This window comes from Cheilinus undulatus, linkage group 12, assembly GCF_018320785.1.
Source record: "Cheilinus undulatus linkage group 12, ASM1832078v1, whole genome shotgun sequence".
Taxonomy (NCBI): domain Eukaryota; kingdom Metazoa; phylum Chordata; class Actinopteri; order Labriformes; family Labridae; genus Cheilinus; species Cheilinus undulatus.
Window position 1 is genome coordinate 16,355,229 of NC_054876.1, and position 20,734 is coordinate 16,375,962.

Here is a 20,734-nt window from a genome sequence, read left to right on the forward strand (position 1 = left end):
TGACTGCCTCCGATGTATGTGTGTCAGTCATGCATCTGTGTACCTGTGTGGAGGGTGAGCTGCTCTCTCTCAGGAGTGGGTGAGGGGATGAACTGTGAGGACCACAGGACGCTGGTTTAGGGTGACCCGAGTGCTGCCTGATCACGCCTGACTGGCTCTGCTGAGCTGGCCTGCTTGAGCTCTGCTGCTGGGGCTGCTGCTGGGCCGGGGCAAAGTCATTGTGGACAGGCTGCTGTAACAACATCTAACACACAAACAGATAATATTTTTTTATATTTCAATTCACTAAACATTCATGAAGAATTATAACAAAAAAACTACACCACCTCCAAAAGTTAAAACACAAATTCTTCAACACACATTCAGAATGTTTGAAGTTATTTGTTTAGTGTAACTATGTTCAGTGACTTTATTTTGTTTATATTTGGGTAACATCGCTAGGATTTGATAGTCTTATATAGCACTCAACACAATGAAGGAATGGCATCCCACAATTTGTCTTTATTATAGAAGCACTACTAAATTCCCAGAGCCTGTCCTCCTGGAATAGAGGCCTTACATGACCCACATACGGCACATCCAGTTGGCCCCGGTCCACTGACGGACTACAAGGGTTCCATACAGCGCCCTCTAGTGGACTATGGAGACAGGGGTTTTGCCAAATGGTTGAATGAATTTATTCTGTTCTGTGAAATTCACAAAGCTTAACAATCTTTAAGCTACAAAATCATGTTTCCAATCTGATGAACTTCACTTTTAATTTGGTGCTATTTTTTAATTTTCAAAATGAAAAAAGTGTGACAAAAAAATAAAGGTACAGCGTATAAAAAAATCTGTAATTTTAGTGACAGGTTGTAGATTGCAACACTCATTTAACTGTTATGTGTTTTCTTATAAAAATACCGTGTTCCATTTTTACCTTGTTTGTTCCTCTAAAGCAAGGGGTCATCAACTACATTTATACAAGGAACTAGATTTTGTCTTGACAGACGTATTGGGGGCTGGACTTTCAAATGAACTAAAATAAAATAAATATTTCAGTCCAGATAACATGTTACTGTATTAGTATTTTCTTTCAAAGTGCAAGCATTTTGAAGCATTCACACTGAGATCAGTACCCATTGTCTGTCGATTGAAATATTCAACTACATGTTTTTAGGACTGCCATGTTATCTGTCACTAGGTTTGATGCTAATACACCACTGATTGGTGAAAAACAAAATGAGGAAACAGGTCTTTTATTCTCAGGCAAGGAAATCATATCTTCCAAGAGCCTGAAGTGAAAAGTTGACCGAGAAACCCCCAGATTTAATCAGGAGTGGACAGATAAGAACATGTTTATCATGCATCATATTTAATGTCTCGGCACATACCATGTCAAAAGGACACATTTTCTCTAGATTTCCCCAATGCTTTACAGTATTCACAACTCAATCCAAAAATAACACTTCAAAAACAAATTCACATCAATATTAGTATTTTTTCTAATATTGTTCTGTTAACTGATTATCCTTTGTTTTACTTTCTTTGACACTTTTAGTGATGCTATGCATTTTGAAAAACAGCTTTATTTTCAACCTGTGATTCCTAATGTGAATTTTATTATTTCACAAAGAAAGAATTCACACTGATGTACCTTTTTTTTATAGAATCTAGCCAAACTGTTTAATCATTCATTTAAGTTTATACTGTAATTTGATAGTATGCTGAATCCCTATCTGATCTCATTAATTTCCAGAAGCAAACTCAAGAGGGAAAGCAGAATAAACATAGTTATGGCCTGTTTCATATTGCTGCTTTTTACTCATGTTGATTTATTTATCTCAGTTATTTCAGATGGAAGTTTTTGAAAAATCAGAGTTGAAAAGTGTTTGTATTGGTTGAAGAACCTCTTGGTGGTGCTATTCCACCTTTAGTCTGAGGACACGGTAAAGTCAGCTTCCCAATAAGCTGAAAACACGTAGCTAATTTTATTTCTAAGTAATATGTCTGCTTGAATATTTCTGTGTGCTTAAAACTTGTAGAAACACACCTCCCCTTTTTTTCTTTCCCCTTAGTTAACACCCTATTCTATCTGTGTGAGAGTGTTACCTGGAGATTAGCGAGGTGAAGCTTCTCCTTAATGTCGTGGAGCTCCTGCTGCTGCGTCTTAATGTCAGCTTGCAGAATGCGCGTCCTCTCCTCCAGCTGCTCCTTCAGCTGGTTCATTACACAGAGCTGAGGCTGCTGCAGCTGATACATGGACGATGACGACGGCTGCTGCTGTTGCTGCTGCTGCTGTGTTTGCTGTTGCTGGAAAGACATGAGCCAAAGAGGTAGACATGAGGACAGACATGGGAGACACTTTCTTCTGTGCTTTACAAGACAGCTGGCTGTGTCATGCAATAGCTGCGATACAGAAGATTGCTGTCTTTGTAAAGAAAAACATATTAAAGAATACCTGGATATATATATATTGTTTTTAGAGTCTGTTGCTAAGTTTTATAACATAATCTTATAACAAGGACTGAGCTTCTGTAGGCACAAGCAATACATGAGGTAAACACATAAAGCAGGAACAGTCATAACACTACGATATTGTACACAAACAGGGGAGGAAGGCAACAGGCAGGAGAAGAAGACTAAACACTAACCATTGCGGAGTGCTTGCTGCAGGTAGGAGAGAGAGGGAGGCTCATTTGGGGAACGAGGTCAAAGGAGTTTTGTCTTTGTGCCAAATTCTACAGGGGAAAACAACAAAGTTTTATAATTTAGCACAATGTGTGGTACTGTGACAACTCTGAACAGTTGTTTCCCACTGATGATTTTTTTTATCAGCAGAGACAGACACACACTGTACACACTGTGTAAACTAACCTTTGAACCACTAGGCTGGAGTCTGGCAGATGTCTTGTCTGTCCCGATGGAAGCCGACTGCCATGACGGTGTGCAGGCCTCTGTGTAGGAGTTAGCTGCTGCAGGAGAGACAATGGGTCACCTCTAAACACACTCTGGTTACAGCACACTGAGGCTAAGTTACACCAAAATCACTGGTTTTCTTTTTAAATAATGGCAGATAAACACAACAAAACAATGAAATTCTGAGTGGGATACTGTTTGGTACACATCCCTTAATCTGCCAATCATTCTCTGTTCACTGCTGTGCTGCCTGGTACATCAGCAGCTTCTCTTAGATCTTCTGAAGATCTTTTTGGCTGCAAATCAAAAATCTTGCTTCAAACCCTCCCACAATGGATCTTTTTTAAAGACACTGTTACAAAGGCATGCATGTCCCCCTCACTTTTCATTTTTGAAATCAATATTCTCCTTCTTTCAAAGAAGACCAAACTGGTTGAACTTTTGTTCTTTGTTGTGATGACGCCCATACAGTAAGCAGCAATGAGTTAAAAAAAGTTTCTTTCTAAAAAAACAAAACAATCAGACCTAAATTTACCTAGTTTTAACATTAAATAAAGAACATAGTGCTCCCACCTTGACGGATAAAACAACTTTTAGTTTTGAAAGCCATCTTATTAATAAGTATTGACTAAATTATAAGACTAGAAATCCACAAATAGCATTTTTTTTTATCTCACTACTATAATTGGCAGCATGTCTATCTGTCTGTCTATTTGCATGCCACCCCGTTGCATCAATAGTCCTTGATACCTCTCAGAAGACTTCTGGGGTGTATCGGCTCAAAAACGGTGCCATAAAAAATCATGAATGTCATAATTCGGGGACTTACCCTGTGGAATGCATCTTAGTGCCAACCCAGGGTACCAGAGTAATATGCAAATTGTGGGTGCTTATGTGGCAGAACTGAGAAAGCTGGTGCAGGACTGTAACTTTGGTGATTATTTGACAGTGATGTTGAGAGATCATTTGATCCATGGCATAAATGAAAACAGAATACAGCAGAAGCTGCTGTCAGAGAACAGACTGCCTTTTGAAAAAGCACTTAAGTTAGCTTAAGCAATGAGAGTGGCAAACAGAGACACTGTGGATTTATATGGCATGAAGGAACATGGTAAAATGGAAGAGAGTGACAGGGTCCATGAACAAGGTCAGCGGTGCACAACCTAAGGTTTTCCATTGAAAAATGTCTCAGGGTGGTAAAGGAAATACTACATAATTTAAATGGGAGAAAAGGAAGTATGCATAGAGAGCTAATTTCATTCAAGAGGAAGAGAGAGATAGTGAGATTGAGGAAGCTTTCACTGTGTATCACATTAAGGTCTTCACACACTAAAACTTGATTTTTTTTTAATATGCAAAAAATTCTGACAAAAAAAGCAGGAATTAAGAGCAGAAGATGATGGTGAACGCTGGATAAGAGAGTGTGGCAGTTCAGTTTCTTCATGAAGGAGAGAAATTCACAAGAGGTATGATTGGTCTGTTAAAGGGGGCTTAGAGCTGGGAGATGTAGGTAGATTTGGGAAGTAAACTTGTCGTGCCACAGAAGGAGATCTGAGGCCTTACATCCTGCTGTGGTCCGCAAGTCAGACAATTATTTATTTTACAGAACAGACGATTTCCTGGGAGGATTGAGTGGAGGACACATATGAAATGAAAAAGCTTAGATATACAGATTTAGGAGAACAAGTTGAACAGCAAGGATGGAACATTAGGGTACATCTGGTAGAAGAGGGATGTAGGGGGTTTAAAGCAAGGTCAGCAGTTTCAGTGCTTGGAGAACTGGGAGTGCAGGGACAGAGTTTACATAACACTGCAATTGGGCCATTACCTGTTATCTCCAAAATCACCACTTGGTAAAATGAAAAAAACCCTGCATGTTTCAAATCATTTAACACTGAAGGGTCACAGTCGGCATTATACTTGTCTGTATGGGCAGTTACCAGTATGTGTGATCTGATTGTTTATTTTACATTGGTTTCAAGCTATAATAGAGTTACAAGGTTTTGGTCCATTCAAATTGGACACAGGGGCTTTGGCATCTTTTATATTAATGGCCTAAACAGCTTTCACACACTTGCCCTCAATGTTTCCTGTTACTCACTTCACTGATGCAAAATGTTAGAAAATTTTGTCTCGATGATCAGAGCATTTAACACAGCTGGTTTACAACCGTGCGAATTAAAAGGCCCTCAACCTACCGTGAATTCCCTGCACTCTTATCCAGTCCTGACTGTAGCTTCATAAAACTGTGGTCTTTATAGTCTGCTTCTTGAGCAAGAACACCATGGGACACTCGAATAACTTGGTGTGTTTTACAGGTGAGGGGGCACCTGGCTCAGTACTGTAGCCTACTGGACTTACTTTACAACCAGTCAAAGCCAATTTACAGCAATCTTTAAGAGTTATTTAGCTCAGGCAAAGTTCAATAACATCTCCTCTGTCTGTTTACTTTCAGTTCCACAGTGCACCGGGAATGGAGCTAACAGGGTTTTGGCACTGGCTCTTAATGACACTTTTTATTGGTTTAAAATTTCTAAAAATCCCACTGACATCTGTAAGTGATGACTAATAGCACTGATTTATCAAAATAATTAAAATCATTAAAAATGGAGATAAAAGGTTATAGCCTAACGCCAGTGAACAAAAATGAAAGATATGTCAGATGAAGCCAAAAAACAAAAGTTGATGAAAACTCCTCTGTTCTTCACTTTCTTCATACTGTTCTACTTTCCTCTCTTCCATCATGAAAATGAGGGACTAGGGGGAAGTAGAGCCCCAGCCCAGTCAGCTGAGTGTGAGTGCTAACCCCAGGTAGGGCACCTCACCTGCCCTCTCTCCCTCCCTTTCTCTCTCACCACACTTTTCTCTGTCTTTGTTTCTCATGTATTCTTTGCAATTTTGATCCATAATGTCAGTGCCAGTAACACTTGTCTTTTTTTGGTTGCAGCTATGAGTCACACTAGTGTAGACAGTATCATCTAAAGTAGTGGTTCTCAAATGGTGTGCCTTGAGGCAAGTTTAGGTTTTCTGTGGGAAATTGTACAACCAGCAATCTGTACAGCAACTAAATATACAGTAGCACTTGTGAAAGAGACTATTCTGTATGGATATGAATATGGTGTGCCTTGAGATTCTGGCTTGAGGTGTGTCCTGTAGGAAAAAAAGTTTGAAAGCCACTGATCTGAAGTAATCACTACCTGAGACTGCATGTACGTAGCCTGGGTCTGCTGATGGTGGTGTTGCTGTTTGGTAGGTAAGATAGAGAATATTGCTGTGTTGGCATGGTGATTGTTAGCATAGAAGGCGGTGTCCCTGAAATACTGGAGATCACTGTTCTGCCCTCTGGATGTTGTGGGACGACCTGAACTAGTGAAGGAGGGTTCCCACCCAAGACAGGACAGAAACCATTCATTTCTGTATACCACTCTCATGACTGTTCATCCTGGATGCCGTACATCTCAGAACAGAAATACACGCTAAAATTTTAGAAACATAAAATCAGATTAAATGTCCATTTAGGTTTATGGTAATGGTTAAGGTAAGGGTTGAGAAAACAAAAGTCAGAAGTCAAAAACCTGACCTGTAAAAGCTTTTTTACAAAATGTTTGATAAAGCTGAGTAAATAGTCTGCTTAAAGGAAAAAACCTTTTCCTTCCTGAAAACATTCTGAAGCAGCCAGAACGGCTTACATAGCTCCGTTAGCTGTGTAAACTACATAGATATTGGGGCTACATAAAAATGAAACTCACAAAGCATCCATGTAAGGTAGTTATCTACATTATCTGTGTAGCAAAATTAGCTTTAGCTACATTTGCTGAAACTCACGTTGCTAAAATTGACTTAGCTATAGATAATGGAACTACATAGTTAGTTTACAGAGCTACATAGCTAAAGCTAAGCTCACAAAGCAGCTTGTAAGCTACATACACATGTTAACTACTTAGCTATGTTAGCCTTAGCTACATTTGATAGATTTCATGTTGCTAAAGCTAACCTAGCTCCATTGGCTTATGTAGTAACGTTAACTGCAGAGCTAGCATAGCTATGTTAGCTTTAGCTAAAGTTAACAAAGGGAATGTGAGCCACCGTTGATGTTACTACTTCTAAAACAAATCTATGATTAATTCAATCCCTAATTTAGACATCTGACCTTTTCCTTTTTAATTTATGAAATTTTTCCTAGTCTTTAATGTTTGCCATGTGGTTATTACATAACTGTAACTGCTAGACTTTGGTTATGAATAAAGTTAAATTAGAAAAAAAATATATATATCTGAAAGTGGAAATACTGTGCGTTGTATGAGAAAATTACAGCATTTCCTTACTGAGATATACAGTGTCTGAGATGAACGGTCTGCAGCCAGAACATCTTTTCCCACTTAACAATCATGGCGAAGCGCTAGCTTCTTGCTGCCCATTCGTCTGCTTGGTTGACTTATGGGGGCTAATGATGATGGCTTAACTAGGTTTAGGGATCTGTATATTAAGTGCTCATCCTTTTAGTAGGGCACGAGTATCTTGTGTTTACTTGAAAGCATCACATTGTTAGCTTTAATCCTATGTGAAAGGTTTGATGAAGTCCTTCTTTTACCACTCTTACTCCATGCCTTGAATGCAATGTAGTCAAGGCATGGAGTAAAAGCATGGCTGCCATGCCAAGACTTTTTTTTTCCATTTTCACCCCTGTAGTCTTCAGCACCAACTAATATTGACTCAAGTGACATCACTAAAGGCAATCTAGCAGATCTGGTGCAGCTCTCTCTCTTTATTTAACATTATCATGAATCCAATAGTACTTCCCAGACTTTTCTGTATAAAATTAATGGAGTGCTCCTTTATTTCTGACAACCAAAATTTAATCAAAAATTCATTCTTTCCTCTTTAAAAGCGGGCCTCTGTTAGTCCTTGAGTGTTTTGTCCTGAGCAGAGCAACTCCAGTGTATTTGGAGGTGAAAAGCATTATGAAAGGCATGTCTCTTCTGGTTATATAAAGATCCTGCTGATTCACTGGCCCTTGATTGCCACCTCACTCTGCCTCTGACTTAAACCCACAAACTGTGATGCATTCAGTGGATATTATTTCATTGTAGCCGACGCAGAGAAAAAAAGCGGAGAAAGAATAATAGACTAACTATGTTTCTGACAGATGGAGTTTCATGAATATGTCTGAAAATAATGAGAGTGAATATGTGTGTGGGTGAATGGAAGACAGCAGCCATGTTTATGAAAAGCTGCTGTAATAAATCTGACACTGTGTATTGTTCATAAGCATGCAGATGGAAGTAAAGTGTTTTAGTACATTAGACGGTGGGTGGAAGAGCAGCAGAAGTCAGAGAGACTGGAGGCTCAAACAAACAGGACAAGCTAAACTAAGCTTGGAAACATTTTATCATCAATGCACAATCACCCACATAAATCAAAGTAAATATTTTATCGACTTTTGCTCTGTGTGGAGGTTTGATCTGAGCCTTTTTATATTTTATCCTATCTGGACAATTCCAGTCATTATTCTCAAAAAGGACTATCTGTTTTCACAGTAACTGCAGTGAATAAAACGTCATTATTTATAATTTCTAAAGGCAGCAAAAATTTTCAACAAATCAAAAGTCCCTGCAGCCTTACAGGAGCAACATTTCTGCACATATTGACCCGAGTGAGTTAGCACTTTAGGGAGCAGAGGATGACTCACATGCAGAGTCTGACAGCGCTGTGTGGGAGGACTTCCGGGAGCTGTGGGAGGATACCGAATGTGCGCCGCTGGTTCTGTCCCGTGGAGGGTCTAGAGTGGAGCAGATGTCCAAGTACAGCTCCTGAGCCTGCAACATACACAGATGTTTTACACCAATGGCTGGAGTACAGGACTGACCTTGTAAAGCTCACGTTTTGCATGTAAAGGGAAGCATACCTTCACTGACGATGGAGCGATCTCTGGTGGTGACAGCTCCTCAAAGCCGAACGCTCTCCTCCTTTCTGCTCTCACCTCAGCGTAACTAAGAAACAGCACACATAGAGAATGTGAAAAAAGTCTAGTTCTGAATTTGCAGGTATAATATTTTCAGGTACAACTATCAGAGCTACCTGACAACAGTGTGAGTGCAGACAATGAACTCAGGTTTGGAGTTCCACTGGTGGTAAGTGATGTAGTAGTGAGTCTGCAACCATATCCACTGCTGACCTTTGGTCAGGAAGCGATAGTAGCAGGATTTACCCTTTCCAAACTGCATTACTGTGAAGAGAAAAAGGACAAAGAGAAAAAAAGAGCAAACATCAACGCTTTGATCAGGTGTCACGGGTCAAGGCTGTTTCTGTACACCAGCAGCACAGAAACACAATGCATGCAGCTGACTTCTTTTACAGACATGGATTCCTGAATATTCCAGTGATAATAAAGGCGTACAACAGCAGAAAGCAGCAGGTAGAGATCAGTCACTTACACTGCTTGTGGCACTGAGCTATGAGCTCCAGGTCGTCCACATGATAGTAATCATAGCCTGAAGTTCCAAGAACCTCAAAGGGTAAATAGCCTATGATTGGTGAAGCTCTGTGAGGGATGAGAAACATATTAGACACAAACCTTTTTAAGGATCTAAAAATATTTATCAGAATAATGCATTACCTGTGATCTAGGAACAGAAACTTCCATTCAAGGCTGTGTCTGGATGTGAATTCATCACAAGGATCTTCCACATTACATAAATCCTAAACAAAGAACAAGCAAAGAACATCAATATCACAATTTCACAGCAAAGTAATTACTAGTCTTGTAGGGTTTTTCAAGATGATTAACATTTGAAGTTGACGAATTCAGGTGCTTTACATGTAGGAGGCTGACCCTTTCACTTTTCTTTCCAAATGATCAGATTTAGTGTAACTTCTTGCATGTTTTGAGTACTTCCTAAGTGAAGTACCCTTACATACTATGGTTTACTGTCAACAAAGCTTTTGATTGCTTCAATTAATCCGAGAAGGAAGAATTCTATCTCAAAATCTGCTGGTTTTTAATGGATTCTTCTTGTGTCTAATAATCCAGGAAAAAATATTCCATGCCATATGATCCAGACGTTATTCATAGAGTCATTCCATTGGCAAATCAGTGTAATGAGTGCCTTTTAAGTTTTGGAATAAGTAGAGGGGGAGGGCTGAGGCCTGTCCAAAAGATCTGTTTCCTCTGGCACCTTTGCTCTCTGAGCTCCAGCGCACAAACCCATAATGAGTAGACCTGTCACATTGCTCGAGAAGTATTTCATTCTTGCCCTTCATATGATTTAAATGAAGAAAACAAATATCATGTCTACTCTTTATAGACAAGTTTAAAAACACTTGTCCACACCATATTTAACATGCTACCTAAACTCCATTCAAAGCAGTCAGGTGTGTGCTATTTTATAACCTGGCTCCAAGGTTTGGTACATATACAACTGTTACTGTGGTTCCTCAGACAGAGTTCAGGTCTTGGTCTGTGACTTTAATTCACCTTGATACGTTGCCAAGTGTCCAGATTTAAACTGTCAGGGGACGTTTGGGATCAGATGTAATGATGTAATCAGTTGAAGAGTACAATATGTCACAATTAATCTCCAGTTAGTCTGACACAATGGATTTGTATGAACTACAGTGTGTGATCCTGCAGACAAAATCCCCCTCATGTTATCAAACACCAGTTCTGTCACGCTGTCTGGTTTTGAGGGATTTCAGTACCACCTGTTTCAGACTTAGAGAGGCTGGAAAAATACTAAAATATTGTACTCAAGTAGAAGTACAGGCATATGAAATTTACTCCTTTGAGTAATGAATACAAGTAACTTGTGATCTCTCCTTTATGAATAGTCAAGAAATGTCAGTAAGATAGGTATGAACCTCAAGTTTGTTTAATTGAAGCAGCACCTTGGAAAAAAAGGGCATTGAGACAGCAGACTTTGGGTATGATGCCGACTTATTACTCTCCCTATGGCCCTTGGCATTTTAACAGACACATTTATCAGCATGCCAACAGCTCTACTAAAATTTTTCATACCAGGCCAACCGGTGGATTGTTGCTCTTTAATGAAAATACAAGAAAAGAAAATCTTTTCAGTCATCCCATAATAAAGGATGGTCATGATAAGGTTTAAATTCAAACTGAACTATAATAGCCAATAGTCAGTCACCCTTAAAATATAACAGAGATCAAAATATGGCTTTGGTCTGACTCATTCTTCTCCATCTTTATATTTAAGTGTCAGCAGGTCTTTTCTGTGATCTATGCTCCTAAATGGCATGTGGTAAATGTTTAACGAATCAGCTGGGCAATTTCACATAGTTGCCAACTTGGCAGTATGTTTGCATCTCCTTTTTGCCTATTTAGTCTTTTTTTTTTTTTTTTTTAACAAAACTGATGCCAGGAACCCCAATGGTCACTCTGACTGAGCTCCAGAGATCTTGTGCGGAGATGGGACAAAGTTCCAGAAGGACAACCATCACTGCAGCCCTTGCCCAAAAGCCCACATGGCTTTCATGTGTTTTGCACTGAGAGGCTTCCATCTGGCCACTCTGCCATAAAGCCAGATCAATGGAGGGCTGCAGTGATGGTTGTCCTCCTGGAACTCTGTCCCATCTCCACACTGGATATCTGGAGTTCTGTCAGAGTGACCATCAGGTTCTTGGTCACCTCTCTTACTAAAGCTCTTCTCCCCGATTGCTCGGTTTGGCCCGGCATCAGCTCTTGTGCCTAACTCCTTTGAAAATTATGGAAACCACTGTACTCTTGGGAACCCTGAGTGCTGCAGATTTTTTGTAGCCTTCCCCAGATCTGTGCCTTGCAACAATCCGGGGGACTAAAATCAAGGTTTAGAAATGTTTTAGTAAAGGCTGAAAGTAATGGGAGGAATCTGAGCCATGTTTCATAAATTTACAAAAAAATCTAAAATTCTGATTTCACTTCGTCATTATGGGGCATTGAGTGTAGATTGACAAGGGAGAAAAATGACTTTTAAATGACCCTAGCATCAGACTGCAACATAACAAGATTGAAATGGAAAAAAATGAATACTGTATGTAACATGAAAGTAGTCCTCTTTAAATTAATGTACACATTTCATGGTAAATTAACATAGTCATTTAAGCAATAGGCAAATATTGATTTCCATACCTACTCAAACAAGTACATTAAGTTAAAAAAAAAAAACTTAATTCCAGTAATGCGAATAGATGTCAACAGTCACTTTCCACTGTTTTTTAGAATATTGGGGTCACAGAGGGCAAAAACTGACATACAAAGGCTCAAAGTTCCAAGATCTATGCTGCTCTTACCTTTAGAAACTGTGGAGTGACTAATCGTACAGTAGCAATGAGGCAGACCTGCTCCTCCAGCGACGACTGCAGGGTTCTTGGTAACGTCAATTCAAGTCCGTTACAAGAAGATGTAGGCACTGTTTGAGAGAAGAGCATTCAGTTGCTTGCTACATAAAAATACCATATTATTTGAGCCAATTTTGTGAATTACACAAAGTTAAGAGGAATTGAGGGCTTTAAAAATGTCAGTAAATGTTTAGAAGGACCCAAGAACAAAATAAAAATTCTTACCATTGTTATGAAACTTGAAATCTCCAACAAACTTGACATACTCATACACAGGCGGCTCCTTTGGGTCAATGTTACCTCTGGCTAGATGACAGCAAAATTCAATATGTGCCTCACCTAAAAAAACAGCAGATTTCAATTTAAATTCCAACAGCAGACGTGCATAATTACAACAAACTGTATGCATTCTTAATGAGATGCTTCTTTACTGTGTTTGTGTTTCATATAACACTTTCAGCTGTAGACTTACAAATCTAAGTTTAAGAAATCAGAACTTTAGGTTTGATTTTTTTTCTGCAACATAACAGAGGAGAATTCAAACCTTATGAATCATCACACTTTACCAGAACTGGCAAAAAATGTTTGTTATTAAGTATTCAAACAGCCAGAGGGGAGAGAAGGGTTACAGAACTATGGTTATGTAATATTTTAATACACTCATTAATACATTTTTACATCTATTGGGAGAATAGAAAGAGCAGATTTATGGCCTGACAGCATAACAGATGCACTTTAAGCTTCACTCAAAGTCAAATCTCTTCAGTAAAAGAAACTTACTAATGGAGCACTTTGACCTTAGCGTTTATATTTCCTGCAGAATAACTATGGGAGCACACATCATTTTTTCTTGTAGTTACACAAAAATGATAATTCCACAGAATCTCAAAAATCCAAAAAGTTCCAGGTCGACAGGTCAAGACTGTTCTGTTACTTCTCAAACAAGTCTTTCATAATACTTCAGGTAATCCCTTTTAAGAAAGAAGGGGGATGCTAAAATCCCTCTTTGTGTAACATGTTTCAGAATCATTTTACTTAAAAGCAGAACCTTCCATTTTGTGCAGCACAGACAGACGATGTATGTGTCTGTTAAATTTGCTCAGGACGTGATGAACACTTCAGACAATGCTCTGTGACAGTTTGCTATTCAGGCTTCTAAGAATAGAGCAGGCCTCACCATCTCTCTTCCTCAGAAAAGCCCAATAGTAACACAGGATTAAGGTCAGAGTCTTGAGCCCCAGATACTACATTGCGCTGGATTACTGTGCCAACATAACAGTGATTTAGAGTCTTAACTATGATACTAAGCTAGCGCCTAATAATAGCTAAAAGGCTAATCATAGAAACAGTAATCAGCAATCCTATATAACTTGGTCCCAATTCAGCAACCTGTTCTAAATAAAGAGTGAAGTTATTCGTGTCAGGAGTATTGCACTTGCAGAAACACGGACAGTAATACGTATGAAGTATTTCTCCCACAGTGCTGAACTTTTAACCTCCTAAAATGTGAGAGACACAAACGGAAACCGACAGGGGCCAGACGTGCACAAAGAGGTCACCCAGTAGGATACTCACTGTCCAGGAAGTCAGCAGCAATGGGGTCAGTCATCAGCATGTGGGATGATAGCAGCTTATACACCTCGCCGTGTTCCCGCTCTGGCAGGAAATTCAAGATATTTTGGTCCACCATATCTGACTGGTGAAGGAAGAAAAAGCATTGTGCGACAGTTAGTTTTGCTATTTGAAACACTGAGACTGAGACACTATAACACTAGTGAGCGAGGATATACAGATGATGACGCTGATCTGTCCTTAGGATGAACATCAGTATCAGCTAATATCAGACACCAGCCTATCAGCAGGTAATGTGGCATGCAGCAATGCCAGTAACCCTGGTATATCTGGTATGTTGCATCAATGCAGGCAGGCTAGTCTACCTGAGTGATGATTAAAAAGAGGTTTCTTATTGGGTGGTGAAGTCACCTGTTAGACAAATTCTGACTCATATTCTAGTATGAAAGAAAATGTCAGCAGTGTAGCAGTTTGAGGCCATTTTCACATTAGGTTTGTTTTTGTACCATGCCTAGACATGACTGCATCCCAGCAGAAGGTACATCTCAGATGGCCACTCTCACAGATCATCAAAGTCTGGCAATTAGAGCCATAAAACTCCCACACTCTAAACACTACAGACTAAGCAAATGTAGCTAAGTTATCTATAGTTAAGTTAGCTTTAGCAATGTGAGCTTTAGAAAACGTAGCTTACGCTAACTCAGCTACATAGATAAAATAGATAGGTAGCTGACATAGCTACTTTGTGAGTTTTGCTTCTATGGTAGCTACTTAGCTAAGTACGCTTCACTGGCTACGTTAGAGTGCTCTCATGGATGCCGAGCTTTTCCCCTATAAGCGGACTGTTTACTCAGCTTTATCAAACATTTTGTAATCAGGTTTTGCAGGTCAGGTTTTTAACTTTTAACTTTTGGTATCCTAACCCTTACCCTAATCCTAAAATGAAGTATAATCCAATTTCATTTCAAATTTTTAGCGTGTATTTTCCATTCTGTTCTGACACACAGCATCCCAGATGAACAGTCTGTGATAGAGGCTGTAGAGATGAATAGTCCAAAGCCGGACTGTTTGCAGTTTGAAGCAAACAATACTGGCTCTTGTTTTCATAATAGATAATTGGTAAAATATTGCTTACTTAAGCCCTACTAGGAAAGAGTATTCTTTGACCTGGAAAATCATTTAAAGGTTACTTCAAACTGAAACAGCTGGAAAAGTTGATATTTGGTTCCAGATTTGACAATTTAACACGCAGGAAATCATATAATGCAGAAACATGAATCAACACAAAGTTGGCTTTACAGTCCCCAAAAAATGTATTCACTTTTTCATAACCAACCCTTTTGTTCATTTGTGAAAGGCATTCTGGCAGAAACTGTGAATTTTAGTTGCTGCAGAAGTAGAGTAACCATGTTTTCTCCTAAACATTTAAATAATACACCTCCTTTTAAAAGTGTCTGCATAGCAAAATGAAAGTTAAAAGCAACCCTAAACAAATACAAAGAATGACATAAAGCAGCAATAGCAAGAGAACAGGAGATACTTACCGGTAAATGGCCAATAAGCGAAGACACGCTGTCAGAAACGTAGATGATGTTGCCATCTGTTGTTAATGCCACCAAGAAACCATCTAAGGCCTGTAAGGAGAGAAGAAACTAGACTTTATGGAGTTGCATTTATGAATAAAACCTCTTCCTTTCAGCTGTCTCATATTATCATCATCTGAAGTATTTAAATACATTAATGATAGATAAGCATTTTATGCCCCATTAACCTCAAGTGCCCTTACTACAAACACAGTTAACTGAAATTTTGAACAATGCTTTTGTTATATTAAAGCTTTTAACCACATCATCAACAATTTTAAAATCATGTTTCTTTTTCCATTATCAATATCAGTCAATGTCAGAGCTTAATGGGCTTTGTCTGCTCCACAAACTCATCCTCCTGAGCTTTACCTCCAGCATTAGCTGAGTGAACTCCTCATTACTGAGGAACGAAGGCTTCCAGTCTTGTCTTACATCACAAGTTTCATTCTGAGCAGTAATGTCTGAAAAGCACAAAGACAAAGAGATGAAAAAACCTCACAACTCTGCTGAGGAGCAGTGCTTTAGTTCATGAGTAAATAAAGTAGAAAGGTGGAGATAATTCTCATTAGGTAAGTTTCTCACCATGAACACCTGTAGTACATAAAAAGTAACAACATATTTCTACCTTTCTGTTTCTGCAGGAAGTCAATTGTTCTCTGCAGTATGGTGGATTTGTCCATCTTGCGTGGATGGCCCTGACCCTGCAGCATGGTGCATAGCTCCTTGATGAGCACATTGAATTGGTCTCTTCTTTTTTTTTCCGATTTGTTGCGAGATGCCCTTCAAAACATAACAATCACAAGTCAGCAGAAGTAAAGGAGCTCAGACTTATGGGCAGTAATATGTACTTATTTCTTATAGCCTGTTGAGTCAGTACACACAAACAAAGCTAGCAGAGACAAGGACGCACACAGAGAGAAGAATAACTGAAGAATCAAAAGAGTTCGCAATAGGAAATCTAACAATGAGACGGAGGAGGAAAAATGAGTCCTGGCAACAGGCAGAACCTCAGTATGCTCTTCTATAAGATAATTAAAAAGACAGTTAAAAAGACAGAGCGTGACAAAGAATTAAACACACTTCAAATAGACATTTCAGATTAATTAATCAGCTCTTTATGATTAAAACAACTCTTTAAGGCTCAAGCAAAGAACAGGAATTCACAAGAAGGAAATCAAATAAGACTCCAACTTCTTCATAATTATTTTTTATCTTGCCATAATGTCCCTTTAAAGCTTATACCAACTGTTTTCATTTATCCATTTGCAGGGAGAGCCTATTTTCTAAACCAAACCAATGTTGTTCAGCATTCTGGTTAGGGGTAGACTCAGTATTGGCCTAACTGATTATTGATGCTGATGTTTGGCATTTAGCGGAGTACCAAACTGGCATTTTATTGTCCCGATTATTCCATCCATCCATCCATTTTCTATCCCGCTTATCCTGTTGGGGGTCACGGGGGGGCTGGAGCCTATCCCAGCTGTCACTGGGTGAGAGGCACGGTACACCCTGGACTGGTGGGCAGTCAATCGCAGGGCTCCAGATTATTGATAAATGAATTAATCTGAATGTGTGCTACCCCTTTTCACTCTCTTCATTTTCACCTAACGTCCTACCCACAGCACTCTCTGACTGGCTTTATGTCACACAACTATCAGCCAATCAACACTGAGGCCTGGGTGGCACTGGCAGGGAGTGTATGACATCACTTCCTGTTTCCTGCTGCTACAGTGTTGCTCTGTGCTGTTTCTCATGTTGACAGAGGTAGTGCTTAATTGTTTATTTTCCCGAATTTCTAACTTGTAACGTTACTTTTGTCACATTAATTACATTTTGTTTGTCATCACAAATGCATATCGATTCCAAATATCAGTATCAGTCTCATGATCGACTAATAATCACCACTGGCCCTACTCCTGGGCACAGCTTGGTGTCAGCTGTTTTTTCTTACCCTGTGCTCACTCAACAGATTGTTATCACCAATCAATTTATCTATAAATGTTGATTTATCAAGCCCATACCATTGTTCTTAAAGTCTCTATAAAGTGATAAAAAAATCTGTTGCTTAGGTTTGTTGTAAGGTTAGTAATGACAGGCCACTGTGCTATGAACCACAAGGACAAATTCCAGTCACAAGAAACATCTCTTAGTTTATCAAATCAAGCTTAAAAATCATGAAAAATGAGCCGGTAAAATCTGCTCTAGGAGCCTAGAAACAGTAAGCACCACAAGCGCTCTGACACAGCGGTCAAGTGTACTGTGAGCACAAAAAACACCACTAAGTGTACACAGCATGAACATTTAAACTCACATGTGAACAAAGGGTTTTAACATGTAAAAACACATTGAAAAATTATGAACTGGATACCTTTTAGCCCTGTCTTTCTCATCTTCATCCATTAAATCTTCCACGCAGCTGTTGGTGCTTGAAAATAGAAAGACACAAGGTTAATGTAGTTTCTTAGAATGTGTTATCAAATGTGCCAAACAATAGATGATAATAACACTTGTGAATTCTGGCATTTTTGACCTCTTTTCATTAATTTTGGCATGTCAAAGTACAGTAAAGTAAAGTTTTTCCATATGCACAGCACCTTCACACTGGTACTAAAGCATTTACATCTGTGATTTTTCCCACTGTGACATGTTAAAGTGCTTCCTGGACATTAACTTTCACAGTGGGTGCTGGATTTATGGGGAAGTTGCCTTAGTGACTTTCAGGGCAAATTCAGACAAATTCATGCTGCAGGTTGTATGATGCTTTCCGAGAAACCCACAATCTTGGATTAAGTGACTTGATCTCCCATATTTTCATCACTGTGGCCTCAACTAAGCAAAACTTTTCTGATATTTTTGGGTTAAGTTTTCTCTGCACACTCTGGTTCTAACTGGTTCTAAAACGATGTGCCTCAGGGCTCAGTCTTGGGACCGCCGCTGTTTACATTTTTTATCAACTGTTTTGGTCAAAATATACCTAATGCAAAGTTTCATTTATACGAGGATGACTCTGTCATTTACTGCTCTGATTATACAAAATATCAGGCTCTCTGTCGCTTACAAGAAGTCTTCCATACTGTACAGGACATACTGTGTGAGTTAAAAATAGTTCTGAATCCTGACAAAATCAGACTCATGACGTTTTCAAACTAAAAAAGGATCTCAACCTGCCTTCTATCACTATGTCGGCAACTCATAAAGAAGGTAAAGCTGCGGCTGGGTTTTTATTTCAGGAATAAGTTTTGTTTTTCTTTTGATGTAAAGACAAGACTTGTTTCTGCCACTTTTATGTCTGACTGATTATGGTGATCTTTAGATACTGTGTACTGCAGGGTATTGAGCTTTATAATGAACTATAAGTCCTCAGCTCATCATTGTATTCAGTATGATTGAGTTGGGTGGCCTTCTTTGCCCTTCTAACCCTAAATCACTAGCGTGTCCTTATTTACAAGGCTTTGATAAATTTGCCTCCATCATACTTGTGTGGTTTTATTCATGTGAAAAGTGCTGGAGGGAACCGTCTTCGCTCTGTGACTCAGTCACAGAATTTACTTTTGCTATCTGTAACAAAAGTCTGTCTTGAAATGGGTAAAAGAAGTTTCAGATATGCTGCTGCAGCCTGGAATCTGTCTTGAGGAGCTGATCTCTTTAAATCTTTTTACAGGTAGACTGAAGGCATTGGACGGAGATGGATGAGGTTGTAGATGTTTTGACTGATGACTTCTGCTCCAAGATCCAGGATTTGGTTTTTCCGTGATTGTAATTGCTCTGTTTTTATGTCTGTGTCTTTGTTAATTGTGCTGGTGCCTATTTTGACCAGGACACTCTAGTAAATGAGATTCTTCATCTCAATTAAGTTTTCCTGTCTAGATACATTTAATTAAATAAATAACTAAATAAATGGTATAATAATAACAAGAGATTTCTGCAAATTACCCAGGTTGAATATTTATGTCACTTTTTCTTTGTGGAATTTTTAAGATAGGCTGAGCAACATGTGAGTGTAAACTATCACAGGTTTGGAGATAAACAGTCATAAGGCTCTGAGGTATATGTACACAGCCTCACCCAAATAAGACTTTGACCTGGTTATGTTCAGTACAAGTTACTCTGCATGTTACAGCTACTGATGAGACATTTTAAGCAGTGCCATGAGACTTTACAACTCCAAACCCTTACACTTAATCAGGTCCCAGTTTGGTTCTGATTGTGTTTGGTTGGTTTGACACTCAGCTGGTGTTTGATACCGTTTTAATTAATGTCTTACAGTGCCAGTTGTATTCAAGCTCATGTGATGTGTTGCAGAGAAAGAGAAAGGAGAAAACAAAATCAAAGGAATGCCACATTGGCCTGCATGCTAACAGTATGTCGTGAATGAGATATAAAGCTTCTTTTTTACATGGGAAACTGTAATATGAGGCTTGTTTTGTATCTAGAAAATGGAAAAGTAAATACATGGTATCACTGGCTTGAGATGCACAGTCACCATGTTTATGAGCTTTTTGTTTGTGTATTAATTTTTAAGGTGAGTATCCAGCTTAGAAAATGGAACATGTCCTTGCTTCCCTTGTTATGTGTGTGAATGTAACTTCTTGTTGTGTGCAGTTATTATAATTAAAGCTGCATCGTGATTCATTTAAATGCTTCATTACCCTTTGTAGATGGAACTGCTTGTTTGGCATCTGTGAGAAATGTGTTCTCTTTCACAGATGGCACTGCAAACAGCTAGAAATGGTGGTACTCAAGCTAAAAAGTGGGGTTATTCAGAGTGCATAAGACAGACTTTCTCAGTTGTTTCAAGCCCTTATTTACTAAATGATTTCTTAGAATTTGCCAAAACAAATGACATCTGATTGCAAAATTCAATTACATAAAGCTAAGAGCTGGCCGGATCCTTCCAAGAATCACTTTCACCTAATGACTCATCTCCTTTAATCTTTTTTTCTTTTATACAGTTTACTGGAACAGAAACTTTGCTATAGTTTGAAATCTTTTCAGAGTGTGAGCTGAACAGTGTGTCTTTCTTTTTATTAAAACCATTTATTTCCCAGAAATAATGACAGATTGTTGCACAGAGAGCTGTGTTCATCAGCTATGAATAGAATAGGACATGTGTGGAGGCCTTTCTTCTTTTCATAATTTAAAAAAAAAAAAACACCTCAGTGGTTGAAACAGTGTCAGAGGAGCTAGGGAGCTTTCAGAATAATTCCACATGAACTGTTTCAGTTTTTCACATCTTGTTTTCAGTCCCACCTATCTGAAGAGCCATCATCATTGTACAACTGATTACATTCAAGTGGGAAGAGATTTCTTTATGAATATATGTGTGAATATGTTTGTCTGAT

At 38.9% G+C, this 20,734-nt stretch overlaps 1 protein-coding gene across 6 annotated transcripts in view; it reads right to left on the reverse strand.

Annotated features, from left to right (window-relative positions):
- Positions 1–20,734, reverse strand: part of npas2 (neuronal PAS domain protein 2) — an 81,143-nt gene that overhangs the window by 11,685 nt on the left and 48,724 nt on the right. For 5 of the 6 annotated variants that reach the window (XM_041801044.1, XM_041801041.1, XM_041801043.1 and 2 more), the window contains 16 exons: positions 17,761–17,817; positions 16,018–16,172; positions 15,762–15,853; positions 15,351–15,440; positions 13,810–13,930; positions 12,460–12,573; positions 12,187–12,305; positions 9,515–9,597; positions 9,333–9,439; positions 8,977–9,124; positions 8,804–8,888; positions 8,588–8,714; positions 2,857–2,954; positions 2,634–2,720; positions 2,092–2,292; positions 44–244 (listed from right to left, as the gene is read on the reverse strand). In XM_041801044.1, coding sequence (XP_041656978.1) covers positions 44–244; positions 2,092–2,292; positions 2,634–2,720; positions 2,857–2,954; positions 8,588–8,714; positions 8,804–8,888; positions 8,977–9,124; positions 9,333–9,439; positions 9,515–9,597; positions 12,187–12,305; positions 12,460–12,573; positions 13,810–13,930; positions 15,351–15,440; positions 15,762–15,853; positions 16,018–16,172; positions 17,761–17,817 — 1,885 coding nt within the window. The remainder of the gene's footprint in view (positions 1–43; positions 245–2,091; positions 2,293–2,633; positions 2,721–2,856; positions 2,955–8,587; positions 8,715–8,803; positions 8,889–8,976; positions 9,125–9,332; positions 9,440–9,514; positions 9,598–12,186; positions 12,306–12,459; positions 12,574–13,809; positions 13,931–15,350; positions 15,441–15,761; positions 15,854–16,017; positions 16,173–17,760; positions 17,818–20,734) is intronic. The other variant, XM_041801047.1, reaches the window with a different exon arrangement.